The sequence below is a fragment of the Schistocerca cancellata genome, chromosome 2 (genome assembly GCF_023864275.1).
Source record: "Schistocerca cancellata isolate TAMUIC-IGC-003103 chromosome 2, iqSchCanc2.1, whole genome shotgun sequence".
NCBI lineage: Eukaryota > Metazoa > Arthropoda > Insecta > Orthoptera > Acrididae > Schistocerca > Schistocerca cancellata.
This window is the reverse complement of record NC_064627.1, coordinates 233688423-233709741: the sequence shown is the minus strand read 5'-3', so window position 1 is coordinate 233709741 and position 21319 is coordinate 233688423. Positions and strand designations below refer to the sequence as shown.

Here is a 21319-nt window from a genome sequence, read left to right as displayed (position 1 = left end):
GACTGTTTGTTGCTTATTCTTTTGCTCTCGTGTACATATTACCACGAAATTTTCCTTTAGGAAACAATTTCGTAGCCTGTAGCATTATGAAAGTCAAAATATATTCGCACAGAGAACACAGGCCACAACACGATTTCAAATACAGCAAACGTCTGTTTACAAACTAAGAACGCACAGACTCCATATTGAAACAGATGAACTTGAATTCTCTTAAAAATTGGCGGAGGTATTCCATTTTTTAAAAAGGCGGGTGGCAAATGTATGATTGAAAGGGACGCCTGCGTATATCAGTTTTTTTTCTACTTATGCAGTAGACACGAAGCACAGAAAAGAATGGCGAACAGTGGGCGTTAAGCATGTGAGCGAGAAAAAGTTTATGAAGGGTTTGAAATTATGGTTAAAGTTTGTTGGAATTAATTAAGTGCTCTCATTACGAAACATTGGATGAATATGGCCTGGGCAATTTGCTCTCCGTTTTAAGCAGAAGCAGTTTTCCACGCATCTCAGTGCTTATGACATCAATCTCGTGAACTGTGTGTTGTACAGTGATACATAATTTTGCCGGAACATTCAGTGGTACAGACCTATGTGGATACTGTCTGTAAACTGCGTTGCGATTACAGTCAATAGTAAAGAAGTGATAAGTTAAAACGTCTCGTCTGATGTCGAAATTTTACAGCACCCGAAATTGTAGTTAGCGATATTTTCATTTCATCATTTTGTTATTCTCAAATTCTGGATGAGTAAAGTCCGGGTGTTTGCGCGCCGTCAGTTGCACTGTCTCAAGACAGTTTGTAATCGTAATAATCTTCTTGTGTTTAACGTTTAACGTTAGACCCTACCCCATTATGAGTGGTTTGTGACAGCATTTTAAATTTTTGAATTCGGTCAGGAATTCGGCGAGATATTGAAAATCAAATTATTATTGCCCCTGGAAGCCCGTAAATAGGCAACCTGCAACTGGTTTTGGGTTCTGATCTCCCTGATAGTTGCTTAGTAATATAGATGCACTCAGTGCACCGTCATGACGTTTGGTTTGTGCATAACAGAGAACTACCTCTGAATTTAGATTGTGCTATAAGTTCTGTGCACGCGAAAACTTGGTTGCAGGTGTAGCGTCATGGTTGGAAGCAGAGATAACCGAAGCGGCAATTTACAGTCGCCACGAAAGCGGTAATTTGGTCGACGGAGAAGTGCCAACTGTCACGTACCGTAATCACATCTCACACCTCCCATAATATCGCACATTTCCTTTCTTTAATCTGGAGAACTTAATTTGTGGGTCTTTTTTTGGAATAATCAACTACCACATCTTCGGACACCCTCTACCGAAAACTCTTACAATTCGAGACAAAAGCTTTCCATCCCTTTCTCATTATGAATATCTCCTGGGGATTCTCGCACCGGGTCGTTAGAAAAGCTCCCAGGAAAGTTTTTTCTTGAGATTTTGACGTAATCGCGCGTAATTTATTCGGGGTAAGAGAGTCCATTAACTTAAAACACTTAAGTCATTTCTGTGCTGCCGGCCGGAGTGGCCGTGCGGTTCTGGGCGCGACAGTCTGCAACCGAGCGACCGCTACGGTCGCAGGTTCGAATCCTGCCCCGGGCATGGATGTGTGTGATGTCCTTAGGTTAGTTAGGTTTAATTAGTTTTAAGTTCTAGGCGACTGATGAACTCAGAAGTTAAGTCGCATAGTGCTCAGAGCCATTTGAACCATTTCATTTCTGTGCTATTCCCTTGGGCAAGTTTCTAGTGGAAGAACGGGTTTCAACGCCCCACCTCAAAGATGTGTTCAGAAACCAATGTAGAGACAAACCTCCACATGTTTCGTACTATTTGGTTTTTTATTATTGACTCTGTCAGCGAAAGGATCTTTCTATTTTCATCGCCTGGTGCAAACCGTGCACCATCAGACGATTAACATTTAAAGTACTTCTGATTGGAAGAGTTGGAAGAGTGAAACCAGTAATAAAAAAAGTAAATGATAGGCTGCTTGTAGTGGTTTATCTTTACGTTAATTTCTGGCACTCTGTGTTGCCTGCAGTTGTTCATTGACTGAAACAAGCTTGGATAAGGCAAGGATGGGAAAGCTCATTTTCAAAAGCACCGTCCCGGAATTTAGGACGACAAAGAAAAAACTGTCATCAGTCGGACGAGTATTTGAATGTCTCCTCCAGAAAGCGAGCTCACTATCTGTGACTTCTTGCTTGGTAGCAATTTCACGGCGGTGACTTTATGTCGTTGTCTTCCTTCGACCTGCCACTTCTGCGTTTCTGGTCCAGTGTGACACATACTCCTACACTGTCCGTCCAAAAATCTCCCGACGCTGATATTATTCTATCTGTAAGCTACTTCAGTGCAGTAACTACAGCGGTAGCTTCAACTAACAAGCGTAAACAACAGGTGTGCATTCACCAGTCAGTTGAGCAGGCAGTGTTCAGTAGTGGATATGCGAGCTTAGTTTGTCAACTTTTTTAAGTCAAATCGCAGTGGAGCAACATCTGTAAATAAAGTGTTCAAGACATTCTCCATAGTGTTTTGAGGACTTCCGAACAGAAACAACGCGCGACTTGATAGAAATAAAAAACGCAGAAAATTCTATTCTGTAAGAAAATCACCACATGCGACGAGACTTGGTCTCATCAATAAGAACCTACCACAAAACGAAAAAGTGCAGATATTCACATGAGGGGTGAACGAACGTCTTGACATAACATACGTTCAATCCAGTGTGATGCGCGAGCTTAACAACATACCAGAGGAGGACTTCCCTTCAGTTTGGCATGACTGTATCAACTTCCTGTGCGTTGTACCCAAGTGAGGGGAGACCATGCAGAACACCTAAAGCATTAGAATCAACATCTTGGCTCTTACCAGTTTTTTTTATTAATCCAGTCTCGAAAATTGTTGGTATGGCTTGATTTGACTTCAGAGTACAGTATAATGTCGTGTGGGTGATATTTTGAACTAGTACGAACAGAAAGGGTGTGTCCGGTGCCAGGGCATATCACACCTCGATAACAAAAATCGAAAACTGTGTTAAACGATCTAATCTGAAGCATCAGTCACAGACGTGAATGGTAGATCCGTGTTTAGGGGCTACTCAATATGGGCTACAGAGACTTAAGTGCTGCATATGAAGTCTCGTAATGGAGTCAGTGGAGAAATTTAGCGTTTACATGTATCTCCGTGTTATTGTTCCACAAACTGCATAACTTTTTTCAGTTCGGGTAGGGGCTGGAGAGAGCATCGCATTCATGTGGCGTGTGTTTTTAGATATGTTTCGATAAGTACGTACATTTATGCGTTAAGCTAATGCACTCAGCAATGCCGACATGCGCAATTATAAAGATTATGTACTAACTGTAGAGTGTTTTATTTTCATCGTTGCATCTATGAAAGTGTGTGTTCTGCATCTAAATAATAATAATAATAATAATATACAAAAGAAAACAGGAGAAAAAATTGAAAAATACATCCAACTGGCTGAGGAAGTGAAGGACATGTGGCATCAGGATAAAGTTGACATTATACCAATTATACTATCAACTACAGGAGTCATACCACACAATATCCACCAGTACATCAATGCAATACAGCTACATCCAAACTTATATATACAACTACAGAAATCCGTAATTATTGATACATGTTCAATTACCCGAAAGTTCCTAAATGCAATATAACATATACTGTACAGTTAAAAGGAAGTCACTCTTGTTCAAGGTCCGCGTCACTTTCCATTTTTGATCAGACCTAACGTCTGAGAAAAGAAATAAATAATAATAATAATAATAGCTTATGGCTCCACCCACAGAGGAAGGTGCCTTAAAAAAAAGAGGCAGCGGCTATTTTAGTTCTACAGGATGAGGCAGCTATGGCTACACATCCGAAATACATCTAGAAGGAGAAAAGATTTTGATATCCGTTTTCCGTGTATCTCTAGCGCACCATATTACTAGAGTACAGCTTCTGTGTTTACATGTGCGCCTGAAAACCATCAGTCTGTGCTCTGCAGCTGTAGCTGTTGGACAACTTATCCGTGAAGGATTCCAGGCTTTCACAATGTCTACGACAGTCGAAAAAGTGGATATGATTTTCGTTTATGGCAAATGATGGCAAACTATTATGAGATGCGCTTCTGTTGAAATGCTGTGGGTCGCGCCAGCCCTGACGATATGTCTTCGCAAACATCATAAAATAACGTCCAGAAACTAGAAATTGAAAATTTAAAGCACGACAACGAAAAAGAATAACAGCTGATGAGAGAAATGCAGCTAACATTTTATCAGCGGTAGTATCTAATAAGCACGTCACTACAAAGCAGCTTGAAGTGTTCTCCCAATGCTAAATTCTTACGTATTTCATCTTTTCTACATTTCATTCAATTAGCTGCTTTATGACAATGACTTACAGATTAGATTACAGTTCTCCGAATGCTGTCGACGAAAACTGCAAAGTTCTGTTTATTGGTGAAGCAACGCTTACAGACCGTGGGCAAACCAATGTTCGCAGTACGCACTACTGGTCATCTGCAAATCCACGCTGGCTGAGAGAAATGGTTTAACGACCACCTTGGTCTGTCAACGTGCGGTATAGACTTCATAAGGATGGCACCGAGACACCATTGGTTCCTGCTTTATTGAGAGCACACCGGACGTAAAGCAACCCACGTTGTACAAAGATGATGGTTGTCCCATCCACTCCGCACAAATAGTTACAGATCCTCCCAACAGAATCTGTGGAGGTCGTTGAGTCGGTCGTTCGGTAAGCACGCTCACCATGCTTAACACCTATGGACTGTTTGTTGAGAAAATTGAACCACCGATGACTGCCGAAAACCTGAAATGCCATGTAACACTGGCCCGTGTTGCGTTAGGTCCAGATGAATTTCAACGTCCGTTCATTGTTCGGAATTGCATGACTCAGTATACAAGGAAAGCCTTTTCAGCACTTAATATGACAGCTACAATAATAAGCACACGAACCGTGCCTGAGTTAAGTGTTTGCTTACTTTTGCTACAGTACGGCATATGTTTGCGGGACCTCTTTTGACGACGGGACCGTGACTTGGGGCGCTGTTATTTTGTTACTATTCGATCAAGTTCCACACATGTTATATCATTGAAACCCTCTTCGAAGGCCCTGTCCAGTGCCACAGTTAAAGTATATATCCGATTAAGAAATTGGTGTCATCATTCGGCACCTATAACCGTTAAAACTTACTTTCTGTACGTCAAAAAATTCGTCACGTAGTCCACTACAGCTTAGCGAAAATCGCACCTCGAAATATCCACTCGTCGTTGGTATATTTTGGTCGTCCGTCTGACGTACCTCAAACGTGTATGAGCGGTACAAGGGTTGTATCTGTAAAACTACTTTGCTTGCTCTCCTTCTGTGTTCTTATTTGCTATTACATTTTGTCATTAAACAAGCTATTCCTTCAACATTTTCGTGTCAGCTGCATTTTCGTTGAAAACGTAGGTTATTTGGAATTTTACGGTATTCCAGGAAAACAATTATTTTCATATGTGGCAAGACCGAAAAGGGTTCAGTTGATTACGATGCTTTCCTTCTTCGAAGCGAATCCAGTAAGGCGAGGCATACCCTACGGGACTCTAGTTGACATGCCTAAAGGTTGAGGCATAGCATATGTGTTTCATCCTTCTGCAACGTACAACTCCAAAGATATTGTGGAGTTTTATATTCCACTACTGACGCATCTAGAATCCAGTGAAATTGAAAAGTCTCCAGCGTTCCGCTGTTTGCCTAGAGTCGAAGAACATCTTTTCCAGGACGTAATATCGCTTCTCTCTTGGAGAAAATGAATGTTTGTCCCCCACTGTGAATTTTCGCAAACTCATAAGTTGCAGTCGGAAACGATGTTATCTTCACGTCGGAAGTAACACATGACGTCCCGATAGAAGCCTGCTGTGGAATCGCTAACTTCTATTCCAACGTCACATTTATTCGTGTGTTTAATCCTAGATGTATTTTGTTTATTCATTACGCCACTTGATCTGTTAACGTGACGAGTATGCTATCTACTGTAGAATAGATTATACAGAGGGTAACGGGTATAAGACCTTTTATGAACAACATTACGTCAGTATTTACGTAATCAGCAGTCTAATAATTATAACTACTACAAGTCGTATGTTCTTAGGTTGGGTAGTGCCCAAAGTACGTGGGGCCAGAGCAAGCCACTAATGTTTATTTTCTCCTGGACAGCGCGTCAGGTGTTGATATGTGGACGCAAAATGCTTAGTAGTCGTAGCGGTGCAAATACGACCATGCAGAAAACATCAGGTAGTAAATTATGTGACGTGTTTGTGGGAAGACTTCGATACGTGGAACAAATAACCAACTAAAGTGCGCACGTATTAAGGTACCACATACAAAAATATCTGCAGTTATGCCCGTTACATATAGTATAATCTCGTACACACTTGAAATTTTCGCCACTTACGTTCATAGTTTTGTAGCTTGAAAAGCAATTCTTCAGTTCTCTTCAGAAATGTTGGTTGCACTTAGAAGCAATCGAAAATGTTCGATTCTACTTTCAGTCGCCTTTATGTCAACCAGTTTTTATTTCTGTAACTGGTGACTCTTCTAAAACTTTTTCACATTGGCTATTAGCTTGTATGTAGTGCTGGAAAGCAGTCACTTATGGATGAAGCATCTAAAATGGCACAGTGCGTTTTCTGTTTGTGATTCAGAGTGCGATATTTAATACTGTTGCATCACAGCATTTAATGGGACAGTGGTCAGACGCTCGTGAATTAAAATGAATTTATTAAGAAAATTTGATTACATAAGATATCATCCAGCTCAGTTTCTATTTCCTGCCCAACCTTTCTCGGCGCTGCAATATGTCTAGAAACTAATGTTCTAATGGTCCATGAGGCCAAAATACGTAAATGTTATGAAGATGGCTGGTTAGTTGCTGGTGTAACCTTCAGTCCGAAGAGTTGTTCGCTGCAGTTCTACACGCTGGTATATTCTGTGCAAATCTCGTAATCTCTGCATAACTTCTGCAACCTACATCCTTGTTTACCTACTCTGAGTGTACGTGCCTTGGTCTGTGTCTAAATATTCACTCCCTCAAATTTCCCTCTATTACCAACCTGACGTTCCCTTGATGCCTAAGGATGTGTCCTGTCAAGCCTACCCCTTCTTTTAGTCAACTTGTACTGTAAATTTCTTTTTTCCCAGCTCGATACAGTACGTCGTCATTAATTAATCGGTATACCAATCTGATCTTCAGCATTATTTCTGTAGCATCACATTTCGAAAGCTTCTGATCTCTGTTTATCTAAGCTGCTTATAAAAAAAATGGTTCTGAGCACTATGGGACTTAACTTCTGAGGTCATTAGGCCCCGAAGAACTTGGAACTACATAAACCTAACTAACCTAAGAACATCACACACATCCATGCCAGAGGCAGGATTCGAACCTGCGACCGTAGCGGTCACGCGATTCCAAACTGTAGCGGCTAGAACCGCTCGGCCACCACGGCCCAGCAGCTGCTTATCGTCCACGTTTTACGTCCATATATTGACACTCCAGACAAATCCCTTCAGAAGAGGCTTCCTATTAGATATTAGAAAATTCCTGTTTCACTGAAATGATTCCCTTGCTAATGCCAGTCTGAGTTTTATATCCTCTATGCTTTGGCCATCGTCAGTTATTTTGCTGCCCAGATAACAGAGATTGTCTACTACTTTTAGTCGTGCATTGCCTAATCTTTTTCTGTCAGCACTGCCTGATGTAATACGATTACATTCCATTACCCTTGTTTCACCATTGTGAATCTCAACCTTATAACCTCTTTTCAGGACTCTATACATTGCATTCAGCTGATCTTCCAAGTCCATTCCCGTCTTTGACAAAATTACAATGTCATCGACAAACCCCATAGTTTTTGTTTCTTCTCCATGAATTTTAATTTTCCTTCAAAAATTCTCCTTGTTTCCATTCACTGCTTGCTGAATGTCAAAATCTTTGGTATTAGGTGTATAACTTTGCTTCCGTCGTTTTTTTTCTCGAAGTTCCATGCTTTATTGTAAAAATTAAAAAAAGTTCATCATTCAAAGTACTGGCCAACACTGGCCACTACTTTCTCCCATCTTTCGGGCTGCATATGAATCCCGCGGCGAAAGACCTGGGCGCCGGCCTCGGTGGTCTAGCGGTTCTAGGCGCGCAGTCCGGAACCGCGCGGCTGCTACGGTCGCAGGTTCGAATCCTGCCTCGGGCATGGATGTGTGTGATGTCCTTAGGTTTGTTAGGTTTAAGTAGTTCTAAGTTCTAGGGGACTGATGACCACAGATGTTAAGTCCCATAGTGCTCAGAGCCATTTTAACCATTTTTTTTTTTGAAAGACCTGGGCGTCTTTTGAAGAGATCCATGAATCGATCCAATTTTGCACTTGTTCATATCACCGAAAGTGCTGGTCAGCCACGCCATGTGCCATTCATCGAAAACGGTAGTAGTCAGAGGAACAAGGTCTGGGAAATACGGCGAATGGGGCAGGATTTCTCATTTAAAAGTTTCATTTGACGGGTTTTGCGACATCGATCATTGTAATGCTGCAAAATCACCACCTTATGCCCGTTAGTGTATCAGTGCTCTTCTCAAACGCATCAATTGCTTTCAAATAAAGATCTGCTGTGATTGTTTCCGTCGGTTTCAGTAGCTTCGAAAACCATCTCGCTTCCACTGCCATGTCGATCTTACGACGTAAAAATCACCGTTTTTGACGCGCTGAAACCATTCTGTTCGTGTACTTTCACTAACATGAGACTCACCATAGGTCTTGCCCAATATTTTACGAGCCTCAGCCAAAGATTTCTTTAAGTTAAAGCAGAAAATTAAAACTTTCCGCAAATGACGAGAACTGGTCTCGTAAATTGACACAATCAGGTGACAATAACGGTACGATGACATCACAGATCGGCTAATATTTTGATTACTTTTTGCCTACGCTTATTGTATGATACTTACGACTTATCTACCACCTGCACCTATTGCCATCTATTGCAAAACGGCGGAAGCAAAGGTGTAGACCCAATAATAAGCTCTTGACCATCCTTCTGTATGACGAGGAGTAAAGTAGTACACGTTTTACACAACACTTCGACGGGTGTGTAATCACTCCATCTGCTAATTCAGAAAGTGTCCATAGAGAAGGAAATTGACTGAGCAGTTTGTCCTACAACATAGCCTACAAAGGCTCTTTTGTATGTAGATCGGGGGACTGAGAGAGCCGTGTTGAATTTCACCATCGTCTTCATTTAACCGGTCTCGGTCAGTTTTACAAGAGAGTCTTGGTACACAGGCCCTTTACCAGGGGACACAGTTTGTAGCATTGGGTGAAGGTGATCTAGAACACTACATTAATTGTACGAATGGTACATAGCAGTTATTACCGATATGTACTTGTAAATATCGCACTTCTTGAAATTTAACTCAATCGTAAACAAGAATATGCAGTAAAAAGCAGATACACTTAGTTTCCGTAAATGCCTCTTTCTTGCTGTTGATTGGCTCACAGTACTGCTTAGAGACGCTAAACACAATTCGTTATTTCGGATCCGTTCCGATGTTAGTAGAAGAAAGCATTTCAAGGTTGATACTGTGTGCCAGCCAGTGTGCCTTATTTTACAAAATTGTTCGGTTTGCATATTTCTTAAATGCAGTATTAGAGTCTGCAGTAAAATGTTACTAATGGTACATCGTTCTAAAACACTAATGCGGAAGTGGTAAATATTTCCCTCAATTCCGTCGTATATTGTTACTAAACATGATTTTCGGTTGGTACCTACACATGAAGTTCCAATTGGTTTTCGTTCTAAATTTTCGAGTAATTTAACCTTTTTTTCATACATATACCGGAAACCATTTTACCTGCCATTTGTTACAAGCCAAGACACCTCGTTTGTGTGTGTGTGTTGTGTGTGTGTGTGTGTGTGTGTGTGTGTGTGTGTGTGTGATAGAGAGGAGGCGAAATGAATAAACATCTATTCTTTCAGAAAGAAACAGCTCAAATTTACGTAAACTAGTTGGCACTTTTGCGTTTAGTTAATCTCAGTAAAACTCTTGTACTATAGGCAACAAAGACTGCAAAGACAGTAGGAAGTTAACGACAGCGATTCTCGCTTGGAAGTCGCTAGCGCATGAAATTGAGCTGACTCTCAACTTTGCGCAGCAGAAATTCTGCTAGCAAAAGTTCAGAGGATCCCTTCGGTAATTAACCTAATAGCACTTATAAATCTTAACTCCCATCGTTTCTCCTTGATTCAGTAGCGATTTTCAAACCGAAGGAGTAGTGTTCATCTGCAGTCCGCTATGAGGACACTTTGTAGCTTAGCTAAAGCCTTACTGTCGTGAGCATTATTATATAAATTGCAGTGACAAGAGTAGACATTCATTGTGAAAATATTGTCCTGAAAAAGGAATTTTTTTGTTGCTATTCGTTTTTAATGACCACAAAGTCTGTAATAGGTGGCCGTTAGGTGGGGAAGAGAAATAACATTGCACCCATAGTGAGGGTGCATTGTATAATGACAAACTGAAATGTTGCACGGTAAGAATGATTCAAACCATATAGGGGAAGCGTGGGGGAAGATGATAGAACCGAGTATACAAAGTGGAGCAGCTCGAAAGCTTTGGCGATCCTAATATTCATAGTTCGTCAAACGTGAATACTCTAGATTGCTTTTTGGGGTTTCTAAATGGTAATTGTGTTTTTTGTGGTTTGTACGTTCTTCAACCTTGGTGCGAAAGAGAATCTCTCCGTACTCCTTCAATACGTCGGTACTCACTAAGAGCAGCAGCACTTGCTGTTGTTTTGATAAAACAGCTTTACGAGTAGCCCTGCTCACCTCGTCCTTGTTGATTGTCTGCATCTGTAATGCACATTGCTGCTTGTGTTTCAACGTTATGTCGCCGTAACAGTACAGGTGCCTAACGCTAAGTTATGACACTAACACTGTTGACAACGCAAATCCTGCAGCGCACAGTCTGAACATGATTCCCTTCAGGTTGCCGGCCGCGGTGGTCTCGCGGTTCTAGGCGCGCAGTCCGGAACCGCGCGACTGCTACGGTCGCAGGTTCGAATCCTGCCTCGGGCATGGATGTGTGTGATGTCCTTAGGTTAGTTAGGTTTAATTAGTTCTAAGTTCTAGGGGACTGATGACCTCAGATGTTAAGTCCCATAGTGCTCAGAGCCATTTGAACCATTTGAACCTTAAGGTTGGGTATCCACACGGTAAACAGTTTCCCGTCTAGACTGGCTCAAGTAACGAAAGTGTAATTATAATCAACCTGTATAAGCATGCCTGTGTATTGCGACAAACTGCTTTTGTAAAGCGTTACCATAGACGGAGGAAGCAGATTTTTTTAACCAGATCCCGTGACTAAATCAACAGAACTATACTCAACAAAAAAATAGTACTGTATAAGCACACTTATGTAAAGCAGGAAAGATAGGTAATTAAGGTTTTCTGGCAGATTTCTTCTACATTCCTTAATTAAGATCTGAAATTGCGAATTGATGTATTTTTTCCGTTACCTGAGCTGCGTTGTAACTTCGGTCTCTCTGTCTTCGAAAAGAGCGAAGGGAGAAACCCATTTCGGAGTTTTTTTTAGATATGTACTACGTCCCCGGGTAACACTTTGTAGAGGAGCGGGCTTCACATCCCCGCCCGGGCATCCGGATTTGGTTTCCCGTGCTTCCTTTTTAAGCAGAAGTCGGGACGGTTCCAGTTGGATGAACAGGGCTAATCTCCTTCATTGTCCTTGCACCTCGGTCCTGGCATTACACTGTGATCTATCTTTCTCGCTGCGGCCTTTTTTAAGTGCAGGTGAATAAAGTTAAGTTCAGTTGTACTACCTTTTCAACGTAACGCGCATGCGTTTTGTAGTGTAACGACGCAAGTTTTGTATGAATGATTTTCTTTTAACATATGACCATGTGCAGACTTCGTCACCTACGTCAGTTACAACACACTTCAAAATTATTTAAATTCTTTTTAAATTGTCTCTGAATGGTTCTTGAACGAAACTGTAAAACATCATCATTTGAGTCGTATGCGCAGAATTACTCACTCAGTACAATTTGTTTGCACAAACCTTTTTTTTCCATTTAGATGTCGTTTTGTTTCTTCTCAGGAATTATATTAATGCAAGTTATCTGATTTAACAAATATTAGAACCATATTGAATAAACTTTCCAGATTCAAACTCGCGATGAACGTTGTCAAAATTAATAATCAATTCATTCACATAATTCTTCATAAATAAATTCTCGGAACACGTATTTGAACTTTAGCAGTATCCGCTAGTTTATCATCTTCCTACATATAGACGTGAACCTGCAAACTGGGCTGACACTGGTGGATGGGTGACGCTTCAATTTCGCGTCCCACTACAGTTTATGATACCTGTGTGGTGCAAAAATTGGAAGTTGACCCTAAAAGTGGGAAGTGTGTGATCACCCACATGAAACCAGTTAAACTTCGGTTACACGATAAATTAGTCAAATCTAAAGCCATAAATTCAGTTAAGTACCTAGGAATTACAATTAAGAACAACTTGAATTGGAAAGAACGCGTAGAAAATGATATGGGGAAGGCGAACCAAAGACAGCGTTTTACTGTCAGGATACCTAGAAAATGAATCAGATGTAGAGCCTACTAAAGAGACTGACTACACTACCCATGACCGTCCTCTTTTGGAGTACTGCAATGTGGTGTAGAATTCTTACCGGATAGGATTAACGGAGTACATCAAGAAAGTTCAAAGAAGGGCAGCCCTTTTTGTGCTATCGAGAAATATGGGAGAGAGTGTCATGGACATGATTGAGGATTTGGGATGGAAATCATTAAAACAAAGGCGTTTTTTATTGCGGCGGGATGTCCTCACGAAATTTTAATCTACAACTTTCTCCTCCGAATACGAAAATATTTAGTTGACCCGTCCTACATAGGGGATGCGATCATCATAATAAAATAAGAAAAATCAGAGCTCGCACGGAATGTATATAATACATGTTGTACAATGAAAGTGTATTAACAGTCGACATTAATCATTTTTGAAACCTCTTTGCTGGTATTTTATTGCGCTATCCACAGAATTAAAGCGACTGCTTCCGTGTATGTACATAAACCTGAATTCACTCTTGGTACCTTTACCAGTACTGACATAATTTTAATTCTGACATATAATTTATTACTGACGTAGAATTTTCGATTGCCCTGTAGCTGATGCTGCATGTGTGTCAGTGTGCAACGAAATTGCGGCGATTCCAATCTGCATGTAATAAAATACCTCTTATTTGCTGTTGCAGGTAAAATAAAATATTCGGAGCGTGTGTACGACGCGTGTATGGAAGCTTTCGACTGCTTACCGTTGGCGGCGCTTATGAATCAGCAGTTCCTCTGCGTCCACGGGGGGTTGTCGCCAGAGATACACAACCTGGACGACATACGGAAGGTGAGTACTCGGCGACACAGCAACTTATATAATAGAACGTACAGACTCTATCTACCGCGTGCATTGAAACAGAATTCATGAAAAAAATTCAGTTCACGGGATGCGAAGAAACAGTGGTAACTGCCTCAAACTGGAAGAAAGAGGGAAGTAAGTACGGAGACCACAAGGAGTGTTAACTGGTCTTTCATCTTTTTTTTTTCATTTTGTACCGTCTTAAACATTTTAAAAAAGTCACTGTGATTAAAATTCTTTACGCTTGGGATAATAATCAGAGGGAAAAAAGAAACCTCCCGTGTCCAGTATTCTTGCTGAGCGCATCACTGTCTGCGCGACTGCCTACTGCCGCGTCGGAGGAAGCTCCAGCAGTGGTTGGTTAAGACTGAAATGCTGACACCATCGAAGTATCACGTTCGTCTTGGAATCGACCAGGGTCCAAAGTCAGTGCTTTCATTCATATAACGGTAGAAACACCAGTACACAGCGTACGGCATAACTCCTTTGTTATGCTTCTAAATGTTGATTCTTAATAGTAATTTTTACTGTACAGTAATATTTCTAAAAACGTTCACACAGACTGTCCTACTCCATTCTGGCGCGTATAAGTGTAGTTACTTCGGGGAATTCTTATAGTACTAGAAACTTGAAAATTACTATATGCATGGGTGTGAAGTTGTGAGTAAAACGAGAGCTAGACCGTATGGCTGCTTTCAGTTAGCTAATGATTCGTTAATTCTGCAGGCTTTCTCGGCAAATTTAATGTGATCCCAAGTTATGAGGCGTCTAAGAACTTCGTCCTGATGCCACAGACTCATGAGATCGCTTCTCGTCACCGCCACTAGACAAATATGGAACTCTTCGAAACATTATATCAAGAGTAATGTGTACGTACGCCTGTAATCCTAAGTGGTTTTCTCACCTTCTGAAAGTGCTCCCATTTTCAGCACAAATAAAACAATAGAAACATAATTAATAGAGAAGAAAACTTGGAAATTTTAGGTAACTTCCTATGGTACCAGACTACTGAGGTCATTGGTCCCTAGGGTTACACACTACCCAGTATAACTTAAACTATCTTACACTAAGGACAACACACACACACACACACACCCATGCCCTAGGGAGGACTCGAACCTCCGACAGAGGAAGCCGCGCGAACCGTGGCAAGGCGCCCGAGACCACGCGGCGTTAGTAAAGAAACTCGAACGTAACTTTAAGCGGTTAATTTGCATCTGAAGCAAAGAGATCGTTGCTCTGTGTAAATAGTAACTGCTTAATGGCAGTTACATAATTAGTCAGGGGAATTCTTGTGGAGAATGTTTACTGTTATTCACTATTTACTCTTATTTACGTAACTTCGTGTGTCAATGTTAAACTCTGCGACTAATTATTATTTTTTTAGATAGTTTTCTGAAATAATGTTTTATATCTCTCTTCCGTCAGCATCAAAGTTAAATGATTTCAGTCTTATAGTTACTGCCCGCATCTCGTGGTCGTGCGGTAGCGTTCTCGCTTCCCATGCCCGGGTTCCCGGGTTCGATTCCCGGCGGGGTCAGGGATTTTCTCTGCCTCGTGATGGTTGGGTGTTGTGTGCTGTCCTTAGGTTAGTTAGGTTTAAGTAGTTCTAAGTTCTAGGGGACTTATGACCACAGCAGTTGAGTCCCATAGTGCTCAGAGCCATTTGAACCATTTTTTCTTATAGTTACTAAGACGTTGATCACGCTCCAAGCGAATACAGAGTGTAAAGTGTCTAATGTTCCACGTGGATCACAGTCAAATACCTACTGCTGTTACTTTCACAGACTCGTTATGACAAACTTCAGGATACCATGGTTGCGATTCAGCAGCGACAACGGCCGCAGCTAAAAGCTTTTAAACTGTGACAACGCAGATGTGTGTATATAGTTCAATGCCACATGCGAAAGTTGGCAAATTGTAACGCTTGAGCGAATTTCGTAGCCTCAAAGTTTCCAAAGACGACGACTGAATGTCTGGTTGTCTCTCTGTTACAGGTGTGCGAATATTTTTTTAAACTTTTAAACATTGCCATATGAGATACTGATTTACAATAAGAACACTTAGTGCTATTGTTCGACGAGCAGGCATAACATAGAATGAGAACATTGAGGCTATCGAGGAACTGTAGTAACAAGATAGGACCCTCCCGCCGGAGGTTAGAGTCCTCCCTCGGACATGGGTGTGTGTGTGTTGTTCTTAGCATAAGCTAGTTTAAGGTAGTTTAAATAGTGTGTAAGTCTAGGGACCGATGAGCTAAGCAGTTTGGCGCCTTCGGAATTCACACACAATTGAATTTTTTTATTTTTATTTTTTTTTTTTTTTAACAAGATAGGGTGTTCCTTGAAGGTAACGCTGGAATGAGAATGGGAGGGAGGACAACGAGTAGTCTGTGGCAAGCAACAGTGGTGGGTGGGTGGCGGTGTTGGTGCCGCCGCCGTAGTCTTCGTCAGAACAAGTGCATCACTTAAAATAACTTAGCATATGTTACAGTTTGCCAGTGCACACTAAAATTAATATGATATGTGATGCAATAAAGCCAGCAAGCGGAACTGTCATCTGGCAGTGTAGACAGAATGGTTTCAGGTATGTTTTACTGCCAGAACCAGTAAAGAAAAGCTAATTTCAAGATATTTTCGATAACTATGTCCACTGCAACCAACGGGTCTCAGGAGAGACGAAGTAAGACAGAATAATGTCTTACAGCCAACAACAGAAATTGAAAGCTGATAGAATTCGCAGCTTAAAAAGACTATAATTTCACAAGATTCTATAAACTCGAAGAGCTGTTGTGGTGTGGCTTCAAGTGTAGCCGTTGGTGAGGAGGGGTGTATTTCAGTGTGAACTACAACGTGTACCCTGTATCATGTTGGGACAACAGTTCAGCTAAACGTTCATGTACAGCAGATGGGAAAATTTGAGGGGAACAGATCATTAATATTTTCACAAGACAGGAAAGTTGGTCAAGATTCGCAACAAGTACACTCATCCCTTATTGTCAGCCAACAATCGCTGTGGGGGTAAGAACCACCACTTATCATAGATCAGAAGGTACGACGTCATAACACTGAGATGCGTGAGAAACGGCCGCGTTGTGCATGACGTTTAAATTTATTACTTCTTCGCTACTAAGTCTAGTCGCAACCCGTTCTGCAAACAGTACCTACATGTGTCGCTTAATGTATCTACACAGATATATCATTGTAGGATACATAGTTAAAGAGATATGACGTCATGAACAGTGAGATGCGTGAAAAAATGCCGCATCATGTGTCAAGTTGGAACACATGTAGTGTTTACTACGAAGACACCCCTACAATCCATTCAGCTGAAGGAAATCCTTGACATCTGGCAGCGCTTTTGAAAGCTGTTAACTGCGAAGCGCAAGCGACTGTAGGCGAGAACAATAGTCGTTTATAGACCTATGAAGAGATATTGCCATGGAGACGTGAAGCAGCTGCGCCCAGAATACAGAAACAGTCGGGATCATCTCACGTAGCGTCTACCGCAGGAGTACGAACTAGGTTTCGTTTCTCTTAGAAAATTGGCAGAATGAATACTCGGGCAGTGCGGAGTTTGTCAGCTAATATTTGATAATAGAAAATACTTTCATGTAATGAAGATACCCAGATACATAAAACTGGAATGAAATTATAAATTTATTTCCCGACTCCACGGTGATACGGCACTTACAGTCCTGTAAACGGTGTAACACATCGTCAAAGGCATGGTCATACACATCGACATCATATCGTTTGAATCTGCCTTAGAACTCACGGGACAATTAAGGAGTTGGTATTAGGCGCCGAAGTTCAGGTTACGATGGCAAATGTTAAACTTGTTGAAAAGAACATACACTTGCTACAGATAAATATTTTTTGTAATACATCACAGATGATAGAAGCCTGAGATTTACTCTTTGGACGTAATATTAAAGTTCTGCAATCATATAGAGAATATCTCAAACTTCTTTGTAAAGTGCTAATTGTTTTTCGTGTAGCTTGTTTGGACTGAAACTATGGTGCAATTACTCCTAACACTTGACGTGGCACCCAGTTGTTCGGAGGTACTGTCGATGCAAGTACTCAGGGATGTGTGTGTGTGTGTGTGTGTGTGTGTGTGTGTGTGTGTGTAGGGGGGGGGGGGCGCCTCACGTTAGAGGTAATACAGGCGTTGAATCATTCATATAAACTAGCGTAAAGAAATCTTGTTGCATTGAGCAAGTGGTTACGTGAGCCATGATAGGAATTCCTGCTCACTATCGCCATGACGACAGAAGCAACAGTTTCTCAGTGTCATGTTTAACCACTCTATAGCGTCGATAAAGAAGAGGATAGGAGCGTGATTCTCTTCGTCCGTAAACGACACATTCATGGACTTCCGCGACAATAGGAACTACACTGAAGAGCCAAAGAAACTGGCACATCTGCCTAATATCGCATAGGGCCCCCACGAGCGCGCAGAAGTGCCGCAACACACGTAGCATGGGCTCGACTAATGTCTGAAGTAGCGCTGAAGGGAATTGATACCATGAATACTGCAAGAGTTCCAGGGGGGTGGCGATCTCTTCTGAACAGCACGTTGCAAGGCATTCCAGATATGCTCAATAATGTTCATGTCTGGGGAGTTTGGTGTGGGCCGGCCGGTGTGGCCGAGCGGTTCTAGGCGCTCCAGTCTAGAACCTCAGAAGTTAAGTCCCATAGTGCTCAGAGCCATTTGAACCAGTTTGGTGTGAATGGATGCACTTGATCAAACAAGGTGCTTTCATTAGTCTACCTGTCAAAGTCGTATCTAGACGTATCAGGGGTCCCATAGCACTCCAACTGCACACGCCCCACACTATTACAGAGCTTCCACCAGCTTGAAGAGTCCTCTGCTGACATACTGGATCCATGGATTCATGAGGTCCATCCGCTCGATATAAACGAGACTCGTCCGACCAAGCAACATGCTTCCAGTCATCAACAGTCCAATGTCGGTGTTGACGGGCCCAGGCGAGCTTTGTGGTGCAGTCTTCAAGGGTACACGAGTGGCCTTCGCCTCCGAAAGCTCATATCGATGATGTTTCGTTGAGTGGTTCGCACGCTGACACTTGTTGATGGCCCAGCACTGAAATTTGCAGCAGTTTGCAGAAGGGTTATACTTCTGTCAAATTGAACGTTTCGCTTCAAGTCGTCGTTGGTCCCGTTCTTGCAGGATCTTCTTTCGGTCGCAGCGTTGTCGGCATCGCTACCTTGAAGATGCTGTGTCCTATCGCTCGTGCGCCGACTATAATACCACTTTCAAACTCACTTAAATCTTGATAACCTGCCATTGTAGCAGCAGTAACCAGTCTAACAACTGCGCCAAACACTTATTGTCTTATACAGGCGTTGCCGACCGCAGCGCCGTATCTGCCTGTTTACATATCTCTGTATTTGAATACGCATGCCTATACCAGTTTCTTTGGCGCTTCAGTGAAATTTTGTACTATTTCCCGCAGCAGAACGCTCCCAATAGAGAGGTATTCTCCGGATATTCCAGACTGTTAGTTGTGGACGGGTAAGATTTTATTCGTCTACGTATATCAGTTTCTTGAATTGTTTTCGGACAATAAATGAAGGCAAGGGAAAAATGAAAAGAAAAGGGAACAGGTACACTGGCTTTCCTGACCGTAGCTGGAAACCAACTGAAAGACGCAGAATTCCTCCCCTTTACGCGCTCTCTTGGCTATAGTCCGCAGATTTTTGTTCACAGCCGTAGTTTTAAATTATAAATACTGATAATGGTGTGTGTGTGTGTGTGTGTGTGTGTGTGTGTGTGTGTGTGTGTGTGTGTGTGTGCGCGCGCGCGCGCTTTGACTAGGTTACCTACGGAGCACGTACACGATTTCTCCGAATCATGTCAGCCAACCCGTTGATTTCTCATTGGAGGCAACTTTTGACCATCAAAAGCCAACATTAACTCTGAGGTGCCACTACGCTATTGTAACACTGATGTGAGTGGAATGCGATATAAACTTTCTCGGCGACTGTTGTCATTACTGGCTTGCTAACTGTTGCTCTCAGGCGGAGAAAGCGGAAACTTCTGCCACAAAACGAACGTTTCTGCGCGACTGTAGTTTTCTGCTGCTAACTTCGATTAACGTTGGCGTTTTGATCAGTATGGTTATCAGACCAAGTATTTATGCCGTTTTTTGCCTCTCTTCCTGATACTTTGGTGACACCAAAGTATGCTTGTAGTATTTTTCTGTGAATCATTTGAACATTTTGGCAGTAAGTATAAATTTTTGATGCAAAAACTGATTTAACTTCTATTCGTAAGTAGTACGTTATATAGTAGATTTTAGATTTAATGTCTATTGCTAGCGTCGAAAATGAGTGCTTCGTTAAGTAAAATTCGTAATAATTTTGTACTTCTGCAAACTGTCTTAGTCAGCTGTGTCAAATTGTTCTTGTCTCAAAGTCGAATTCGAAAGGTCTGTATGGGGATGGCCACCGACCATCAAACGAAGTTACCATTCACGGAACAACGCTGTTACCTGTTGTGGATCAATACAGTTGGTGGTGCGGGCGGATCTCTCCGGCTGAGTTATCTTCGCCGCTCCCCAGGGGAGCTTTGCCGTCCTTCGATCCGGTGAGAAATGACCGTTCGGCTGCCGTAGGTTGCTGCCTGAAAGAAATGTCAATGGAGGAGAAAGCACCGGAGACCTGGGCGGCCCGGTCGGCCCAGTCCGGCACTCCATCTCCACCGGAGGCTTGTCTTGTCGGACGTCAGCGCTGCGAGTCCCCCCTCCCCCTCACGACGTGGCCCGGTCCACACTCGTTCGGCGGGCAACCTCGTGTGACTCATCTCGCCATTGCGATCCAAATGGCGTATCAGGTTTCGGGAACTTTTCTAGCGGAGTGTTCTGTATTGTTTTTTGTACAGTGGCTGTTGCTCGAGTTTCTGGAAAGGGCTTTAGTCGGCTGATTCGCCGGCGTATTAATAGCCGCGGCGGTCGGCCATGCAACAGCTCTTTAAACACGTCATCGCACGATGCTCGTTTAGATGGCGGCTAGTGCTTATCGCCTCGCATGTCCCACGCTCGTAACTTCGGAGACCTGGCTGGCGGCAACGGGCGGCGTTCTTTACCTGCTCTGCCGTGCTCCCTACATGTCGCATGTGGGCTGCCCTGAAACTGCTCTATTTGCTCTTCTGCGATGGTCCCAAAAGATACCGCGAGGAGGACGTTGTCATAAGAATGGGCACGTACCCCTAGATGGTGTTCCTGGAAAGTCGGGTTATATGGCCATACAATGAATAAAACAGAAGATACGCAAGCAAAACATCTTCATGCACAGAATGAGATTTTCACTCTGCAGCGGAGTGTGCGCTGATATGAAACTTCCTGGCAGATTAAAACTGTGTGCCGGACCGAGACTCGAACTCGGGACCTTTGCCTTTCGCGGGCAAGTGCTCTACCAACTGAGTTACCCAAGCACAACTCACGCCCCGTCCTCACAGCTTTACTTCTGCCAGTACCTCGTCTCCTACCTTCCAAACTTTACAGAAGCTCTCCTGCGAACCTTGCAGAACAGGAGAGCTTCTGTAAAGTTTGGAAGGTAGGAGACGAGGTACTGGCAGAAGTAAAGCTGTGAGGACAGGGTGTGAGTCGTGCTTCGGTAGCTCAGTTGGTAGAGCACTTGCCCGCGAAAGGCAAAGGTCCCGAGTTCGAGTCTCGGTCCGGCACACAGTTTTAATCTGCCAGGAAGTTTCATCTTTATGCACGTTCAGAGGAATTATACCAGGTGTACCGGTATGAAATGAGCGTTTTTTTGTGAAAATGAAAC

General features: G+C 42.5%; 1 protein-coding gene across 3 annotated transcripts in view; it reads left to right on the top strand.

Moving 5' to 3' along the window:
- The window catches only part of LOC126161561 (serine/threonine-protein phosphatase 2B catalytic subunit 2-like), an 802502-nt gene that overhangs the window by 655143 nt on the left and 126040 nt on the right, over nucleotides 1–21319 (top strand). For all 3 annotated transcript variants that reach the window (XM_049917500.1, XM_049917499.1, XM_049917498.1), the window contains exon 5: nucleotides 13351–13496. In XM_049917500.1, the coding sequence (XP_049773457.1) occupies nucleotides 13351–13496 (146 nt within the window). The remainder of the gene's footprint in view (nucleotides 1–13350; nucleotides 13497–21319) is intronic.